The sequence below is a fragment of the Epinephelus fuscoguttatus genome, linkage group LG1 (assembly GCF_011397635.1).
Source record: "Epinephelus fuscoguttatus linkage group LG1, E.fuscoguttatus.final_Chr_v1".
NCBI lineage: Eukaryota > Metazoa > Chordata > Actinopteri > Perciformes > Serranidae > Epinephelus > Epinephelus fuscoguttatus.
In genome coordinates this window covers 37,692,796-37,712,830 of record NC_064752.1, presented here as the reverse complement: position 1 = coordinate 37,712,830, position 20,035 = coordinate 37,692,796, and the positions used below count along the sequence as shown (strand labels likewise).

The 20,035-nt window shown below is 40.3% G+C and overlaps 1 protein-coding gene across 1 annotated transcript; it reads left to right on the top strand.

The window, feature by feature from the left end:
* Positions 1 to 1,175: 1,175 nt before the first annotated feature.
* Positions 1,176 to 18,302, top strand: dgkab (diacylglycerol kinase, alpha b). The gene is made up of 24 exons (XM_049587236.1): positions 1,176 to 1,304; positions 2,040 to 2,125; positions 4,987 to 5,063; positions 6,566 to 6,710; positions 7,145 to 7,219; positions 7,371 to 7,420; positions 8,361 to 8,435; positions 8,676 to 8,792; positions 8,906 to 9,023; positions 9,212 to 9,300; positions 10,746 to 10,856; positions 10,959 to 11,057; positions 11,152 to 11,202; positions 12,033 to 12,106; positions 12,259 to 12,333; positions 12,408 to 12,493; positions 13,506 to 13,595; positions 13,700 to 13,860; positions 13,997 to 14,061; positions 14,158 to 14,248; positions 14,379 to 14,559; positions 14,709 to 14,829; positions 15,034 to 15,094; positions 16,730 to 18,302. The coding sequence occupies exons 2-24, from the start codon at positions 2,053 to 2,055 to the stop codon at positions 16,805 to 16,807; spliced, it is 2,163 nt and encodes a 720-aa protein (XP_049443193.1). The 5' UTR covers positions 1,176 to 1,304; positions 2,040 to 2,052; the 3' UTR covers positions 16,808 to 18,302.
* The last annotated feature ends 1,733 nt before the right edge of the window (positions 18,303 to 20,035 follow it).

The following is a 20,035-nucleotide window of genomic DNA, read 5'->3' as shown; positions in this document are numbered from 1 at the left end:
ATTACTCTGTCAACCTTGTACAATGGATGTAATATAGGTGGCTGTGGCTCAGGAAGTAGAGTGGGTCATCCTCTAATCAGAAGATTGATCCCTGGCTTCTCCAATCCTCATGTTAAAGGGACAAGATACTGAACCCCAAATTGTGAGTGTGTATGAATGTTTAACTTGGCCACCAGCAAATGGCTGAATGTGGCATGTAGAGTGTTAAATCACTTTGAGTGGTCAGAAGACTAGAAAGGCGCAATACTTTTTGAAAAATTATCCTTTAAACAATTACAAATATATAATTTTATATATAAGCCTACTACAATGTTTTGCAAATATAATATCATATGAATATATACAACATATTTGTCCATTGCAATGGGGCCAGATGAGTGGTCTGCACTGACCCTGCATCCTTATGACCCCCTCTATCTCTTTTTTTGTCCTGTATAACCTTGCCATGGCTGGAATATGCTCTAATGTTCCTTCATTTTAATGTTTTCCTCCTTTTCCTGTCTTCACATGTATATACTGTATATTTTAATGCACTTTGAGTTGGACACAGGTATTTAGAGCATGGTACATTCTTACTGTGTCATCAGGAAACCTTTGACCTGCCAAACTTTCAGTTTGTGGGATTTTTATCTTCAGTGCATTTACGCTCACTGCAACATATCTTATCTGACTCATAGACCTCAGCCTGCCTTAAATACACTGAGCCTGAGTCTGTAGGCCTGATCAGGTGGTTTCTATTGGATCAGACATGTCCTCAGTAACAGCTGAAGAAAACTATTTACTGTCTTTTTTTTTTAATAATTTTATCTTGAATTTTAAGGCCCGGTCTGCAAGAGCCTTCTGCAAAGACCCATTAGAACATCATGCATGAGTTGTCAGAGCCACTTTATGAGTCCATATTCAGTATTTCATTCATCCACATCTGCTCATTCACGCCCTGTTAACGCTGGAACCGGACAGCCTGGTCCTTACTCTGACTTTGAGGCTTAAAGCTTCAGTATTTAGGGAAAGTGTTGACTTGTTTGGCAGGGTACAACAAATCAAACAAGTGCACGTGCTTGTGCGCGGGTACTGCGTTAGTGTGAGCGTACACGCGCGCGAGGCGGCGCCACTAACTGTAATTATGTGGCCGAAAGCTCCTCCTCCGCCCGGTCTTAATCCCTTATATCCGCTAATACCGCCACTGACGTTACCCACAAGCACCAGCTGCCCGTCAAACAACACAGCAAAGTTCCGTGTTGTGGAGCTCCGAGTCCGGGACAGTTTTTCTCTTTACTTCCACTTAAGTCTGAGGAGAGACAAAGGTAAGAGTGTGTGAACACCTGAGAGCATAGTGCAGTAGAGTCGTACCTGTCAGTCAGTCAGTCAGACAGGTGCCTGGCTTCATATTATAATGCTGACAGGTGGACGCCTCTTTTAAAAGGTTGCTCCTAATTGAATGTTTGTGATTATTAATATTTATAAGGTGATTGTGGCAAAGTGTTACATATACAACATATATGAAGAACACATTTACCAGCACTTTATATCTCCACAGGTTGGTGTTTAATTTAAGTTTCTTCTCAGCCGGTCAAAGTTAATAATCAATCATTGGAGGCAGCATTCAGCTTGTTATGCTATTATTATTGTTTATAGCTGCTCATGGTAGGCAAACTCATCATGTCAGATCTTGTCACAGACCTTTGTCTCGTTTCTATATTTAAGAAGGCGTGTCAACTAAAGTCTGCATGGTAGTATCTCTTTAACTCATTGAATGTGGTGTAGCAAGCTTGGGCTAATATTTACTAGTGATTCCTGGGATTCCTCAGCTAGAAGCCTGTCTGAATATCTGAAACCAGACACTATGGGGGATCACTATCTCTAATGAGGGGAGTGTATACTAGCCCGTGCAATCCAAGGAATGGAGGTAAACCAGTTTATGTGAGTCACTGCTGAAACAGTGGGTGACAGACTACTGTCTTGTTACGCTTGGTCCTGGTGTTGCTCTCCTCCCTGACACCTCTGTGTGACGGCTCTGTCATTGTTTTCTCTGTGCTCAGTCACCTCACTGACATGGCCTCGTCTGACGATGCAGAAGGGTCTCTGACTCCTGTGGATTTTATCCAGCTGCAGCATTACATGGACGGTAAGTATCACCGTCTCACTTCTCTTTGTTGCAACAGTTATTAATATTACCAGATTGTCAGTGTTGCATGTTAAACATAGAGAGTCCAGTTGGAGAGGCTGTCAGTCCTCACTGTGGAGGAAAAGCAAGTTGAAGTAGTAGTGAGTTATATCTGCTTATGTGAGTATGTGTATATAAAGACCTATGATTCCAGTATGTAGTACTGTACTTAAGTATTTCCATTTTGTTACCTTACACTACTCTGCTCCATTTCTGAGGGACATAATGTACTTTTCACTGCACCACATTTATCCGACAGTCAACAGTTACTTTGCTGATTAAGATTTTAAATACATAACATGTAGCTCTGCTCATAAAATGTGACACGTTACAGGTTAAACCACCCAACTGTACATGTTTACAGTGTCAGCTAGAACAACTGCAACATTTGACTAAATATAACTTCAGATCAATGCATCAGTAACAATAGTTAAATAATTGACTGTATTATACATCATAGGTCTTTTACTTTCAATACTTTAATGTATATTTTTGCTTCTTCTGTAATTTTATTTTGAATTTTGAATGCAGAACTTTGACTTGTAATAGTATTTTTACACTGTTGTATGCAGTGTTGGATTGTAACTAAGTACAATTACTCAAGTATTGTACTTATTACACATATTTGGGTTCTTGCACTTACTACTTAAGCACAAGTCCTTCACTACAATTATTTCACAGCTTTAGTTACTAGTTACTTTACAAATTAAGATTATTTGCATACAAAACATATTAAGAGTCTTTAAAATATGATGTTTTGTTATAAGTTAAACTACCCAACAGTACATACAAGAACAGCTGCTGTGCTCCTGCACCACTAATTCTATGCTATGTTTACCTAAGGAAAGGGAAACTTAAGTATTTTTCAACCTGGACCTTTTTTCTAATGTTTTTGTGTTTAAGTAACTAATGGGAACAACAATTTTTGATATGGGACCAGTAGCAGGGAAACTGGCTGCAATGTAACCACTTGGCACCATCAATTTACGTCCAATAAAAGTGTTTGTTTTTGCCACTGACAGGCTCGGATCATAGTCTCAATGTCTGACAAAATGATGTAGAGGATCCCTACACATATAGACTTTTTTGTCTAAGGGTAAGATCCTTTTTGTTTAACCTGAAACGCCCTCAGAATTGCAAATGCCAAACCCACCAGAGTCCATTTGAATAAACAGTTATTTTAGTGTGTTTAAAAACCAGCATATTTACACATCTAACTGGGTGAATTCAGGGTTTATTTCAACCCAACCAGAGCTGCTGATTGTTGAAACAGTGGAAAAATGAACCAAGATGGCTTTTGTGAATTTTATTTTTTAAGTTTGAATGAAGTCTGTTTTATGATGATGAAATTACTGTTTATTTAAATGGAGTCTGGTGAGTTTGTCAATAGTGACTTTGGGCTGTTTCTGGTTAAATAAAAAGGATCTTATTCTTTAACAAAAAGGTTTATCTCTGGAGGGATCCTTTCCATAATATCACCAGACACTTAAGATAACAATCTGAGCTTGTCTGTGGCCAAAACAAGCATTTCTAGTGGACTTATTGACAGTGCAAACATGCCCCAAGTGTTAACTTCACATCCTGCTTTGCAGCTGTCGGCTGCAGCACTCCTGCTCAGCACTGGACCAATTTCAAAAATTGTTGTTCCCATTAGTCACATAGGCATAAAACATGGGAAAATAGATTCCAGGTTAAAGATATTGACGTTACCCTTTAAGCAAATTGATCTGAATTTTTTAGCAACCCTGATGATTTGGAATTTGTGAGAAATGAAACACATAGTTGGATCAGTGACTTATGAAGGTAGAGGAAAAAACTAAGTCAAGAGGAGAGTGTAATTATAGTTGAAGGTGAGAAGAACAAGACAAGCTCACACACTTAAATCAGTCAGAGTACTCCTGCAATCTCATTTTTTCAGTTTATATGTCCAGCACAGGAGAGTAAAGTGGAGTGACACACTGAAACATCTGTGCAAGTTACTCCTGTGTGCTACATATATAGAAGCTGAGAGGCTAGATTTATCTGACTGATTTGGGTATGCAGACTTTTCTTGCATCTGATGGATCAATTACTTTTGTTTCCAGTTCTTTAAAACTTGAAAATCTCTCCTTTGAGATCAGTCACATGAAGTGAGAGCAGCAGTAGTCACTAAGCATCTGTCATAAAATAAGTGACTGAGGAGGTTCCTCAGATTGCTCCAGATAGATCCTCTGAGGGTCAGTCAGTCTCAACCCCAAAAACACAAACAAAGTCCAAACTGTTTCATGGTTTTGTGTTGGACTTGGAGCTAATACAGAATTGGATAGACCTGTTGACATGAAACAAAAAGTGGTATGGGGCTAAAAATATTCTGCTGTACACTCAGAGGCTTTGAAAGAGATGAAATGGGTGTGTAGGCTTTTAGTGTCAGGGAGGGGAGGGAGAATTTGCACTGTTGGATAATGGATGAAGGGATAATTACACCCGCTCCTCTCCGGACCCGAGAAAAGCACCGCTGAGTTTTACCTCTGACAGCACGTCCCGGATTTATTGTACGATACACACAGTACGTTCATGTCCACGATTAGGGATCATCTGACATTTGCTTCCTGTTTTAGCACTCAGGAGCCATGTAATTACAGTGTGGGACAAATGGCAGATAGACAATGGACGGACTAAGCTCCTCTGCTCTCATTTTTTACTCCAGAACATTTTTCTTTTTTTATCAGTCATGTTCATAACAGACAAAGAGCAAAGATTCATATCAGAAAAAGTTAGTGGCTTTAGAATTTATTCCTTTCTCATGTCATTTTCTATTTGTTAATGCACCCTTCTCTTTGCAGAGAGCAATTTGAAGGTAAAAGATGTGATGAAGGAGTTTCAGGCTGGGGGTCGTCTGGCCCAGCACAGCTCTGGAGAGGTAAGTCATGACACAGATCCATTCTAGACAGTGATACATGAGGTAGTAATTTCCCATTTCTTCTGATACATTTTGTGGGAAGTTTCTGAAGATAACTATTATTTTGGTATTAATTAAAGAGAAAATAGGAATTTAAAAAAACTATAAAAACCAACTTTATATTCATTTACTGATTATTTGATATTGGAAACTTTATTCTACACATATGTGAGATGTCTGCTTGATTTTTTTTCTTGGATATTGTTTGAGAATTACCTAGGAATTACAGTTGTGGTAAAATAAAGCATTACTATGAACATTATAAAAAAAACCACATTATTGTTTTGACCCCGAGTCTCCTGACAACCAGTGGCACCGCCAAGGGGTGAGTGGGAGTCATGGCCACTGTGATACTATTCCTGGTCCCCCTTATGGATATAATAAAAAAATAATTGGAGGCCTCTGTGTGAGTTGGCTTGTTCCCCACTCATTCAGATTAAAGCTGTATATTTGTCTTTTCGAGAAAAATGACAACTAGCCAATTTGCATATACAGATACATAACATATTAAAACAAAACTGTTGTGGGACTCAAAACATGAACTGTGGCAGCATTAGTCTACGCACAGCAGATAATTAGTAAGATTAAAGCTACTCTTAGCTTTCTTGCATTTCACACAGCTTACTTACTTCACTTAGAAAAATTTGAACATCCACAACTCCACCTCCCTCCAAAGGCCTACTCCCCCCTCCTCCATTATGTCCTCATTACGTCTATGATAAACATAGGCGTTGGCAAGGTAACGTTAGATACACGGAAGAGGAGAACGAGTGTAGCACGCCAAGAGAAGAGTAGAAGAGAAGAGGAGTCGTATAACGCTATAGCCTATGTTACATTAGAGGCAAACTAAAAATGCTTGTCCAGCAGAAACTCTGTGACCATCTCATCCCCTTTTAGCTCAGGATGAAGCTGCATCAGTCTTCGCCATCGCTCAAAAGCAGAGCCGATGTTGACCCGAGTTTTGGTTCTTGCAGCATCACGTTCTCTCTTAGTGTTAGCTTTTTCGCAATATTCTTTCTTTTGCCAACTGAATTCCCTGTTGGAGCGGCTGGAGGTGGGAGGCCTCCACATGGGGAAGACAGACAGGACGCTCGGGCAATGATTGGTCGGAGTTTTCTTTGACTCACATGAGAATGGTATAATTATGAGTTTTTATCTCTGGTGGAATTCACTTACATTTTAGTGTGCCATCAGCTTAGTAATAGCATTTTAACCTAAACAAAGAACAGCTTAAAATTTCCAGAAAGGTAAGTGTTGCTTTAACTGTAAAATAAGAAACAAGTGTGTCAGTATACGATTCCTTATCTCTCATATTGACATAGTTTTCATAATCGAATTCCTGAAATTCAGTGATGGCTTTTGGTTTTGGTGCCACCCCAAGGTTTTCAATGGGCCCATCTGGCATCTATGAAAACATTTCTGTGGGTGCCACTGCTGACATTGAGATTCTTTTCTTTCCACAGTCTGTCGATGAGGCAGGTTTCTGTCTCTTTCTCAAGACCTACCTAGAACTGGATAACGTCCCTCCAGATTTCTGCCAACGGCTGTTTTGCTATTTCCAACATGTGGAGCAGGATGGGTGCACAAAGAGCCCTCTGCCCAAAGGAGGTAAATCATTCTGAAAGCCTGATCTCCTTTTACATAACAGCATTGAGCAGGTGTGAAGAGGAAAAGCTCTACAGTCATACTCAGCTCTGAGTGTGCTTGGGAATGCACCGCAGAACATCCTGAAAATACTCAAAGAAATAAAGAATGCTGCAAAGAGTATTTCCTGTTGGACACTTTGTCCAACGCCCACCTGTTTGTTTGTCTTTTCGTTTTGTCTTGTAGTGCTGCGTCATAGGAATGATGCTGTAGGCGTACAGAAGCTTTGGAGATTAGTGCACTTGTATTTTGTTCTTCTGTTTGCTTTTATTGTTTCATTGCAGCAGTTCTACATTTTCATGCGAAGCTAAAAAAACAAACATGCTGTTTTAGACCTCAGGAAAGTAATAAAAGTTTTCAGCTTGGTCAAAAGGTTGTGTACATTTCTTTATCTTCAGGTGGGGTCTTTCTTCGTGATGTGTCCTGTTACTTCTCGGTGCTGGAGGAAGGACAGCCGCGGGAGAAGCTTGAATGTTGGTCCAATCTTCCTTTTGGGCATTTTGCTACATATTTATTATAGTGCATTTGAATTTAACATACATTTCACCATTGATAAATAATTAAGATTGATGATCTGTAAGGTCTCATTGTTCAGCTCACTGACTGACTTTGTCTTGTTTCTAGATACTTTCAAACTTTACGATAAAGACTGCAACAAACTCCTGGACAGCTCTGTAAGTCACTCAAAATCACTGACAAGTCTTTCTAACTGCGCTATATTAATGACCTATGTCTAAATCAACCAAATATTTAGGGTGCTTTTATTTTTTCTATATGGCCTGTAAAGTTTATTTGTAAGTTGAAATGCTGAAAGGTGAAGAAGCAGCACCGACAATGAACATCTTGCTAATGTACTGTATATCTTGCTGGTGCGACAGGTAGTGACATGGATACAATTTGACCCCACAAATTTGACCAAACTATAAATGAAAGCTAAATAATATATTTACCACTAAAGTCCTGCTCCGATGCTGCATATTTGTAAAGCCTTACTTAAGTCTTAAAGGGACGGTTCAACCCAAAATGAAGATGTATTTTTCTTCTTACCTGTAGTGCTCTTTATCAATCTAGATTGTTCTGGTGTGAATTGCTGAGCGTCCGCTGTAGAGATATCTGCCCTCTTTCATATATAAATAAAGTAGATGACACTTGTGCATCTACTGCTAGCTCACCTAGCATCACTGAGCTAGCTAATGTTACAGTTCAGCTGAGGAGGACACCATTAATGACATGCCGAGGAAAAACATGTATTTTTGATTTGGGGGTGAACTGTCCCTTTAACAGTCCATAAATGATAAACCAGTCTATTTCAAAAACAAAAGTCCTGGGGCGTCGGTGGCTTGGTGGGTGGAGCGGGCGCCCCATGTGCGGGGCTGTTGCTGCGGCAGCCCAGGTTTGGGTCCGGCCTGTGGCCCTTTGCTGCATGTCGTCCCCTCTCTCCTTGTCCCCCCTTCACACTTGGCTGTCCTATCCAGTAAAGGCAAAATTCCCAAAAACATATTTAAAAAAAACAAAACAAAACAAAAGTCCTTATAATATACCACTTAGGTTTTTACTCATTGATTAAGATGAATATGGTGACTGTTGATATAAACCCTGTTGTCTCTCCATCAGGAGGTGGATCGTATAATCATCCAGATGATGCGAGCTGCTGATTACCTGGGCTGGGATGTGACTGAACTCAGACCAGTATGAGTCTCATTTTGGTTGCTTTTTCATTTTTAAGCTTTTAATTCTGTCATTAAATAATGTCTTAATCTTTTGAAAAAGTAAACAAGTAGTCAGATAACTTATTATCTTTGACAAGTAAGATAATTAAAGTTTGTTTTACACCAGAAAGAGAGCTCAGTTACAGCATCTGAGAGATGTAAAAGGAAGATTACTATGCAGGATGATAAATAGTGAGCAGATGCTTTTATAATTGAACAGGTGCTCAAAGAAATGATGACAGCGATCGATGCGGATGGCAGTGGGACTGTCACTCTGGACGAATGGGTGAAGGGAGGCATGAACAACGTGCCCTTACTCGTTCTGCTTGGACTGAAGGTGACAGAACAAACACTTGACTTCACATACAACACATACGTTTTCCCACAAAATCCCCAGTTGTGGTTCCTGTTATATTTTATTTAGTCTTTTTGTCTTCCCCTCACCCACAGATGACAGAAAAGGATGGGCAGCACATTTGGAGGATGAAGCACTTTAACAAGCCGACCTACTGTGGTGTGTGTCAGAGCATGCTGCTCGGCCTCGGGAAGCAGGGACTCTGCTGCAACTGTAAGAGCTCACAGCCGCCATCAGGGGGCAGCCATGCACCTCATGCACAGTATAAATGAGGTGGAGGAGTCACACCTTTTCAAGTTCATTGTCTATAATTACACATACTTTAATATGGAATCATGTAGGCTTTTAGGGGAGAAAGCTTTATCTTGACCTCAAGTCACCTCTCTAATCTTCTTCCTCAGGCTGCAAGTACACTGTCCACAATCAGTGTGCTAACAAGAATCCTGACCCCTGTGCTCGGACCTTTGTCAAATCTAAGAAGGAGATTGGTGTAAGGACACACGCAACACTTCATTTCCTTTTCCTTACATGTGTTTTGTTTCTGTTTTTCAAAGTTACAGGAACATAAGGTAAGGGAACATAAGTCCATCTCTCAATACTCTCCGACTTCTATCAGCCCATTTGTTCACACTGAAGATGTGGAAAGAAGTCACAGATAGATAGTTTCATGTTTTAAAAGTCTCAGTAAACTCCTAAAACAGTTGGGCGCTGTAGCTGTCGGCAAACATCAGTCAAAAGTCTAAGTCAAAGGAGTAAAATGTGCGTTTGTTGGGGACTATTTTCAGCTGTGGATTGATACACATTTTGTTTACGAGTGAATATAACTGGCAGCAGGGCGGTGTATGTGGGATTGGCCCAAAATAAACTACAGTGCGCATGTACATTGTAATGAAAGAACATGTTCTCCAGTGCAACGGTGTGTTTGATAGATGTGTTTTAATGGTTTCTGGAAAACAGTGGAGGCCGATGGCACAGAGAAATTAGATGAATCAGGCTGTGGGTATACAGTCAATCACTGTAGATGATCAATAATATACAACATCACCAGAATTATTCTTTAAAGTCCTTTTTGTTACATTTAAATCAAATCTGTGTGACCTTGCGTTAATTATTTTTTGTCAAACAGCTGTTTTCAAGGTCAAGAATGAACTGAAAGCTCATATTTGACATTTGAATAAAACCACGTCAGTTTTCTTTTTACTGACCAAAAACCAATGGCAGCAGCACTAAATACAGCCGGCACAGTCTGCTCTGCACATCTGCTAAACATCCTGATTTTGCACAAACTTAGACAATGATGTGTTCACTGTCTTTTTCCGGTGTCAAAACCACAACTCACGATCTGTAATGGATCACAACAGTGAACTGGCCAACTTTCGTCAGCTGCTTCCGGAGGTTTGATAGGCCAGTGTGCTTCAGGGATATCTGATCTGTTGATGCATGTCTGGCTGTCAATGGTTATCCAGAAAGTCATAAATCTGACGCTGTCTTTAACTTCCACAGCTGCTCTACGGAGGGTGTGGTCTGTGCTGATTCTAACTCAACTATAACATCATGTTTCCTGCAGTCATTCAGGGCTGGGTTGTGGTTTGGCACCGTTGTAGTCAACATGAACGTTGATCCTGGAACGGAAGTTGGATATCATTTTAAAGGGACAGTACACTGCAAAATCTGTATGAATTGCAGAGTGTTGGAGATATTGTCTGTAAGAGAAACAATTTTGAGATGAACTGCCCCTTTAAGACTTTCCTTTACATTATGAGTAGTGGGGACAGGTGATAATTACTTTAGGTGATTATAAATGGACGAGGAAGTCATGGTTCTGTAATCACTTCCATCGATCAAACTGTTTCTCTTTATAGAAAAAAGATAACTTATAGTGGTGATTTACATCTTTTCCCCACCTTTTTCTTCTTTCACTCCTCTGTATCTCAGGTAGCAGCTCACGACTGGATCAGAGCTGACTGTAAGTCCAACAAGTGTCATGTCTGCCACAAGAAGATCAAAACTTTAGCAGGGAGGCGTTGTGCATGGTGCCAGGAGATGGTGAGGAGTGTGTGTATGTGTGTGTATGTGTGAGGACATTAGTGAACAAGTTAAAGGGGATCTCTTTTTGTCGATGGTCACTTAGTCTTGTATCTTTTTAAGCGTCATGATGAGTGCACTTCCTCTGGCTCATCGCCCTGTGATTGTGGACCACTGAAAGATCATATACTGCCTCCGTGGGCGATATACGCCGTCTCCAAGGTAAAATGAGCAGCACTGTAAATTTGGCTGTAGCAGATTTACATTTTTAGAATTATTGTGTGTTCGTTGGTTAATTGTCCTGTGTTCCCTGCAGGACGAGGACTCCAGCTTATTAAACGTCACCCCTGATGGCCACATCCTCCAGGTCTGCTGTAATCAAATCTTCCTACACAGTTTTATTCCTCTCCCAACTGTACACCCATGTGTTTTCTCTGTGAGGTCTCTTTCAAGTTGTCAACTCAAACCACCATCTGCATATCGCTGTTCTCGGGAGAATCTCCAATTTCTGTGATTCGTCATGTTATTTTTTTTGAAGGTTTTTATGTTTAAAAGGACTGTACCAGTGTTTTCTGAGTCTGTTTGGTTCAGTGTGTTGGATGGAGTCCTGGACAAATACGCCCATCACGGTTATGTTCACTTCAGATGGGACAGGCCCACTGATCCAAAATTTACAGTACCAGACACTCACCTCCTGTCACGAGCATTAAATCATGTTGGTTTCAATCTCTTCCTATGGTAACAAGTTTTCATTGTTGAAATGAAGGACCAAAACTTACTCCAGCAGCATAATTCTCTGCTCTCGTAAATATGGCTAAATACACTGCTTCTTTTTGTTGCTCAGTTTCTGCACATTTTTTAACATTCACTGCCAACATTTTTCATTTGAGTATTCCTGAAATCTAAAAATATCTGCCATGGCAATCACAATATATCATCATGATGTTTTAATATTAAATATATCAAACTTTTTTTAGCGTGAGACACAAAGAAGTCATGGTGCATTGTGGTCCGTCATGGATGGTTTAGAGTTACCGCGCTTTACCCAGGCTATCTATAAAACCTCCTCTTATCTTCTTTATTCGACAGTAGCAAACGTTAGAATGCTGCTGCCTCACAGTTATTATACATTATATACATCTAAGATCTGTACAGTTACATTATCCATCAGATCTTAGTCTGTCATGTCTTCTTCAGATTGTTTCGATTCCAAACATCCACCCTCTGCTGGTGTTTGTCAACCCAAAAAGTGGAGGAAAGCAGGGTGAACGGTAAGCAGCTGAAAGTCTCAATATGTTTGTGTAACTTTCTTTTACGCCTAGTGTAAAAGCAATCTATTCATTTTTATGTCATTTTTAGAATATGGTCCCTCTCACTTCCTGGATGTGTTTAACTGTGTGTGTGCGTCTCTTGTTTTCCACAGAGTGCTCAGGAAGTTTCAGTACATGCTGAACCCGCGTCAAGTCTACAACCTTTCCAACGGAGGTCCTGCACCAGGGTACAGTACACTTTCACCATTGTAACTGTACACATTTGAGTTTCTTCATATTAACGTTTTGTTTGTTCCTTTAGACTACACCTCTTCCGCAATATGCGTGACTACAGGATCTTGGCGTGTGGAGGAGACGGCACTGTCGGGTGGCTCCTGGATGCTATAGGTATTGTGGCTTTTTTTTTTTTTTTTAATGATTAAGGTAACCAGCGACTGTGGCTCAGAAGTAAAGTGGGTCGTCCACCAACCGGTAGATTGGCCTTTTGATCCCCGGATCCTCCAGCCCACGTGTCGAAGTATCCTTGGGCAAGATACTGAACCCCAAAATGCTCCCGATGGCTGTTCCATTGGTGTGTCAGTGCGAGGGAATGGTTGCTGAGTAGCAGGTGGCACCTTGTATGGCGGCCTTGACCACCTGTGTGTGAATGGGTGAATAAGACATGTAGAGATTGAGATCAAAGAACTAGTGGCAACAAAGGCCGTCTGTTGCATCACCTCATATCTCCTGTGTCTCGGCTAAAAAGTTACACCTGAACACACCGTAAACACTACAGCCGATGCCTAATTAGCACTACGTTCTGTGCGAGAAGAAATCATTCTCCACACCAGCAGGTGGAAGTGGTGTTCAGGAATGCTGACAACAGCTGACTAATGCCAACAGCGTGGGACGCGTCACACGAACAAGGAGACACTCACCAAAGGCCTAACATTGGCCAATGGCTGACCATTACCTTGGTGTGTCAGGGCCCTTAGATAGATAGATGTAAGTGTGTGTGTTTATTGGTTGAACACATGAGCCAGTGCAGCACCAGTAACTGCCATTTTAAAACACCCGTTAGCCACATAAACAGAAGAAAACACAAACAAATGACCTACTGAAATGGAGGACGTACAACTTAATTTTGATCTGTTAAAGCATTTAAAGAATCTTCTATAGCAGTGAGCAGTTCCTCTCAGGGAGTCCCCAGAACAGTTTGATCCATAAACAGCTTATGAAGTAAACCCCATCGAACCTCTATCCCCGCTATACACTGCCACTGTCAAAAACCCCTTTAGTAGCGGCCCATCTGGCTACCTTATTACAGGTAACAGAGCCTTGATGGGCTTCTTCGCCCAGGGCCCCTCAGAGTCTAGGATCCCCTCTGTCTAAAAGGTTAATAATGGACCTTTGATTTCAGACAAAGAAAACCTGCCATGGCATCCTCCAATAGCTGTCCTGCCTCTGGGCACCGGGAATGACCTGGCTCGCTGTCTACGCTGGGGAGGAGGTAACACCATTGTCACATTTGCTGCGATCCATCACTGAGGTATTTGCTCGAACGTTAGCTCCCTGTGTTTACTTTTTCTGCTTCTTTTCGTAATCCTGCCAAAGGCTATGAAGGGTCAGACTTGAGAGAGATCCTGAAGGAGATCGAAGCGAGCGAGGTGATGCCCTTGGACCGCTGGAGCATCCAGGTGATATCAGAGAACCCCCAAGATGCAGGAGACCCTGTGCCCTACCACATCATTAACAACTACTTCTCTATTGGAGTGGTGAGTCACTGCCTCAGCAGGGAGGAATGATAACATCACACATGACTATTGATCTATTTCTCCAACAAAAAAAAGCAAAAAAACAAACATTTCTTGTAATTTGTTATTGATGTACACAAAAAAAAATCCCTGACAGGATGCCTCTATCGCTCATCGTTTCCACACAATGAGAGAGAAATATCCGCAGAGATTCAACAGCAGGTGAGGATTCACACTAACTGTATGAACAGTGTTTACCAATGAAAAGTTTAACAGAGTTCAGTTTTTTAAAATCTTATTCTTTGTTGTTTTCATTAGAATGAAGAACAAACTTTGGTATCTTGAGTTTGCCACTTCTGAGACGATCTCTGCATCTTGCAAGAGGCTGACGGACTGTCTCTTGATTGAGGTTAGAATATCTAATGCAGTCGTGTTGCTGTTGTGCCAAAAGTAATTATCTGTAATTTACATAATTGCTCATGTTTTAAGTCTTGCTGTTGTTCCATTGCATAAACAACCTGTTGTTTTGCCTCCACAAGTGCTGTGGGAAGACTCTGGACCTGAGCAGCATGCCTCTGGAGGGCATAGCTGTCCTCAACATACCCAGCATGCATGGAGGCTCCAACCTCTGGGGCGAGTCCAAGAAGTCTGATAGTGTGCCAGAGGTAGAGCACAGTGAAGTTATCACTGACCCTGAAGTTCTTAAAACAATCTCTCAAGGTCTGTACTCTCCTAAATCACCACATCTTTTTGTGTGCAAATATTGACAGTAAACCCTCCCTGCCATCATGCACACAGATGTTATCAACCTTGTTTAATTTATGACTAACTCATTGAACTTGATCTGTGTGTGTTTCGTCACTCCACAGATATGAGTGATAAGCGTTTGGAGGTGTTGGGGCTTGAAGGAGTCATAGAGATGGGACAGATCTACACAGGACTGAAGAGCGCCGGGCACAGGCTGGCACAGTCTTCCCAAATTACTATCAGGTTGTGTACTTTTACCTACAAGTGGATAACAAGAATACCTAACAGTATAAGACAACAAAAACAAGGTTAAATGTGGCTATTGTTTTCAACTGTATTATATTGTCAGGTGATTCTGGTATTTTATCTCTCTCTATGTAGTCTGTTGTAAACAGTATAAATAGTACAGTATAATTAAATCTCAGTCTCTTCCCTCCCTGTGTGCAGGACAATTAAAGCCCTGCCCATGCAAATCGATGGGGAGCCCTGGATGCAGCCTCCATGTACTGTAAGTGTTTCTAACCAGTGCCAAGAGACGTTACATGTTAGGTTCATATTTAGATCATGTTTATCTGTGTGAGGTGTTTAAAGCCAGTTAGCGAGGGCCTAATCTGGGAGTTCTCAGGGCTATCACACTGTGAAATCAGCAAGTGTTCGAGGACTCTCCTTTTAAACATTGTATTACATTCATTTAGTAGATGATATTATACAAAGTGATTTATAGTTATTGCACTGATACACTGTGTGCAGTTTGGGCAGGGGAAGCTTGAGGTTCAATCCACCAACCTTGTCATTAAAAGCAAACAACTAACTGAGGCTATGTTTGAAATCATGTGCTATATTGTTCCTATTAAGTATGATGTAAAATGGAGTATTTAGTGCAGTCACACTTCATAGTTTGTGGATTTTGTGTATGCAAGAAATACCTGGATGTATAGTACATGTGAATACATGTGCAAGAATTTCCAGGTATGCGACATGAGCCTTTTGGATGGAAATTTACATTTCATAACATGGCAGACATGACCCGCCCTCTCTCCCTCTGATTGGCTGGGACTTGTTGCCTTTGTTGGCTGGATTGGTTAGGTTTAGGCAAGAGGTGTAAGATTGGTAAAAGTTAGGGTAAGAATGTCAGGGTAAGGCAAACAGAGGCAGACTAAGGCAGACTAAGTAGGGCAGATCATGGCTTTGCTATCATACAAAACACAAATTAGCTTACTGAACATACTCAATTTTCCCCACAATGCATTGCATCTCTTCAGACTGTGCAGTGGTAGAGATGTTGAGCCAGGCTAAAAGCTGTTCAAATGTCACTTAATTATGTTTTAATATTATTTTAGACGGGAGAATAACTATTTAGATTCACAATATATGGTCAGTTTATCCAAATTACACCTTTGGAAATTTCCTGGTATGTTTTCAGAGATGTGACAGCTGCTGGCCTGATCAGACCGGCTGTCATTCATGTGATACAGTCATGATTGATTTGTTTGAGTATACTTAAATGTGAACAGTCCGTTGGTAAAGGCATATGTAATCATTCATTAAGTAGGCAGTTTGCAGTACATACAGACTGAGTGTGTAGTAGGCAGTTTTTTAGAATACGATTTTGAACACAACCTGACTCTTTGTCTCCCAGTTACCCACAATTCAGTGTCCAAATCCTAGAAATGATAGCAGGGGAAATCTAAACTCTGAAACAACATCTCCCAAGTACAGGCTTACGTGCAAATAGCAGCTCTTTGTAATATTTATTCTGCCCTCACAGCTTCACAAACCTCAATATGTTCATACAGGTGAATCAGCACCTCTCTCAAACAGTTTGAACGTAAAGTGAACATTATGACCTTCCTAAAGGATGGATTAATTGCAGGACTGCTGTGTAAGACCACATTAGTTTTAGCTAGGTGTACCTAATAAACTGGCAACTGCGAGTTTGGAGCCTTGGTACCCTGTTATACTCACTGATCATGCGTTTGACGTTATGTTCAGTCAGGCAGGATTCAGCGCTCAGGGCTGAGGGTGGTTATTGGAATTGGGCCAGTGGGAGATTAAATATCACAGGAAGGGATGAGTATTTAAAGTAAAAATACACTGGTTTTGTTGTTGTTTTTCACAAATTCTTATTTTTTCTTTATTATAGATCCACATAACTCACAAAAACCAAGCTAACATGCTGATGGCTGCACCAGCGAAACCAACCGGCTTCTTTCACTTCTAGTAGATAAACTCTTCCACCATGTCCTCCCATCTGCTGAGGTGTTAGGCATTTTAAAGAGTACATCCAACGCTGAGTGTGTAACTGTGTGTTTCTATTATGACGTATTGTTGTGTGTGTCATTTGGTCTTAATCCCTGATATAACTCTAAATAATTCCAGTTCAGTACAGACAGCTTGCACTAAGGCAGAGACCACACTGACAGACCAAATAAAAGGTGCGAGTTTCACTACTCAGTTTGATTGCTGCTGTTGTGTGCCAACTTCAATGTAATGCATTCATTTTATTGTTTATGTAAATAAAAGAGCAGAGCCTGTTGTTTACCTACACTACAGTGGTAAGAAATACATTTGCTTATTTTGTGTTGTACAAGCTTTTTGTGGTTAATTATATTTACATCAGTGTCTTTGTTCGGCCTTCAGAAACTCACAGCAGCTCACCTTGTTCAGCAACACGATCCTACCTGTCTGTTCTCGTGTCTTTCACTGTCAGTGTGTTAACTTTTAAGTGGTTTTTACTGTTTCTTCGATAGGTAAAGAAATGATGTGAGAAAAACTGGAATGAATGTAACTGAATGTGGCTTTGTAAAGGTCTGCTCTACAATTAGTGCTGGGCACTGAGGGTTTGATATCGCTTTCCCAAATCTAGCAGGTTTAGTATAAAAAAAAAAACAGCATTCCATTGTATTTAATACATTGAATGGCACTGTACGAGAGTAAAGTTAGTTTCCTGTTGTCATCATTGATGATAATTTATGTCTTTGCACCATCTACTGTATGGAACAAGGTTCTCACATTGATCGGGCTTCTTTAAAACAGTCACAAAATTCACAGAAACCTTCAAAAATCTAATGAAATTAGACATTTTTCACCTGATAATCTGTTTGTGTGACTGGAAAAATGCTGATATTAAGATTTTGTTTTAGTGATGTGCATTATATGTCTTCAACTTTCAATAGTTAGTCTTGTGATGGATGTTCAGTGTACTTATTTACATGTAACACGCTCGCATGTTCATTTATCATCTTGTCTTAATGTGAAATTGTGTAGTTGTCCTTTGTCTTGAAAGTACTGCATACTCAGTTTCAGTAGACAGCATCACAGTTACTGAATTGTCCTCAGAAGTTCTTGCAGTTTCTGTTACCCAGCTACAATTATCTTTGTGATATATTATTTGCCCTGTTTATATGTATGCTGCAGCTGAATATTAAGCTCCTAAAGTCTTGGTTACACTGGAATAAGAGAAACTTGTGCATTAAGCTGCTTATTATGAGGGTACAAAAACACCATTTTCATCTGAATTGTCTCTATAATAAAAGCACAAATGGCAGCACAGCCAAATGTTTACATGGTATTATAAGGTACAGATCTTAGTAAGATGCTTCTCACACTCCTGTCAAAGCAGAAAAAACACAAATTTGCCTGTAAAAACATCCATGTAAGTGTGAAGTGTACTTCCATAATTATCTGTCATAAAAATGTTTCTCAGCACGTAACAATGCTTATGTTTAAAAGTACTGACTTGTGTGATTATTTATAGGATTGTGTGTATGCAGTGTTACCCTGCATGCAGCCCACTTATTTAAATTCTCAATCTAAGTTGCTTAAATTTCCCTAAATCCAAAGCATGGCAGCATACAGTGAGGCAGGCTTTGCGTCAGTGTGGGAGGGAAAGCAGGACTAATCCAGAAGTGGCAACAGCAAACGGTTAGTTCAGTGCGGATGGTATGTGTGAGTGTGTTTGTGACACACTTGAACTCTCTCGGGAGATGGCATCAAACAAAAGCAAGAAGCCACTGACTGAGGGCTGGGAGTGATGGAAAAAGAGCAGAGAGGGGAGTTGGTGGAAAATATTACATAAGTATCTTTTCATATGCATACACTGAAAATGAAAATGAAAATGAAAATCTGACAAAATAAGTGGAATAATCTTATGCTGATGTGAAATCTTTTTGTATTTGTGTTGAGTGTAAAGGGATTATCCAATGCTGGCAAAGCAAGACTACACTGGATCTTAAATTTTTATCTTTGTTCAGATTACTTATCAATAGACACCTTAGACAGATATTGAGGATTTAGTCACCACGATGTCACCAATTGGTTTGTGGACTCCCATTTTGAAGCATATATAGTCTTTGGCATTTGGGCTGTCGCCATCTTGGATCTTGGGAACCACAAGTGACCATATTTGGACAAGGGGGTGGAGCTGTGGAGGAGCAAGAGGTGGATAAAAATCATAGACTGTAGCAGCGTATTTTCACAGAATGGTTTGTATGACATCCTACGAAAAATACACGCACAACAGTTGCTAGGATATCCAATGAATTCCTGCCACATGAATGATGTTATGTCCGCAATGTGCTGTTTCATACTTAACATAAAGTTACGGAGGTTAGCCTTAGGCAAGTAAAATTAATGTGGTTAGATTTAGGAGAAGAAACATGGTGAAGACGTACCTTTTGAATGTACAACTCCAGGGGAAAGTCACATAGAAAAGTCTGGGTTTTTGTGACCAATCCACCACCCCTACCCAGTCGGAACTGCTTCCTGCAGTGTATTGGTAATGTGATCGCAGCCTCTCAGATATGTATGAATTAGGGTGCATTACTTTTCGTAGAAAAACATACAAACAGTTTGTAAAAACAGCCTGACTGTAGTGACGCCCTGAAGACAATCTGTCAATCAAATCAGCCACACTGTCAATTATGTTTAAATTTAAGCCTTCATAAAATGTAAATGGGTGAGTTACATAAAACTTAGACCACTGTACAGTTGCTATGAAGGTGGAATTCGCTATAAAGACCAAAACTGTTTTTTGTACCAGGCTGTAAACAAGTTTATTTCTGCTGTAAAGTTGGGCATTTTAACATTGAAGGTCTATAGGGACTGACTCACTTTTAGAGCCAGCCTCAAGTGGCCATTAGAGGAACTGCAGTTTTTGGCACTTGTGCATTGGCTTCATTTTTTAAACCCAGAAGGTTGCTGCTTGATAGACATGAGGCATGTCTGTCAAAATGTGTCCGTAATGTCACTGAAATCTCATTTTATAAATCAAATCTGTTATAACATCAGAATAGTTTTCACGTGAAAAACTCTGCTGGTGCTAACAAATGGTAACATACTGTACATGAACGATTTGTTAAATACAAAATTGACTTGTTTCAAGAATATACTGTACAAAAATGAGATAGAAGAAGTCTGATTGTTCTTCTCAAGGAAAATGATTTTTTTG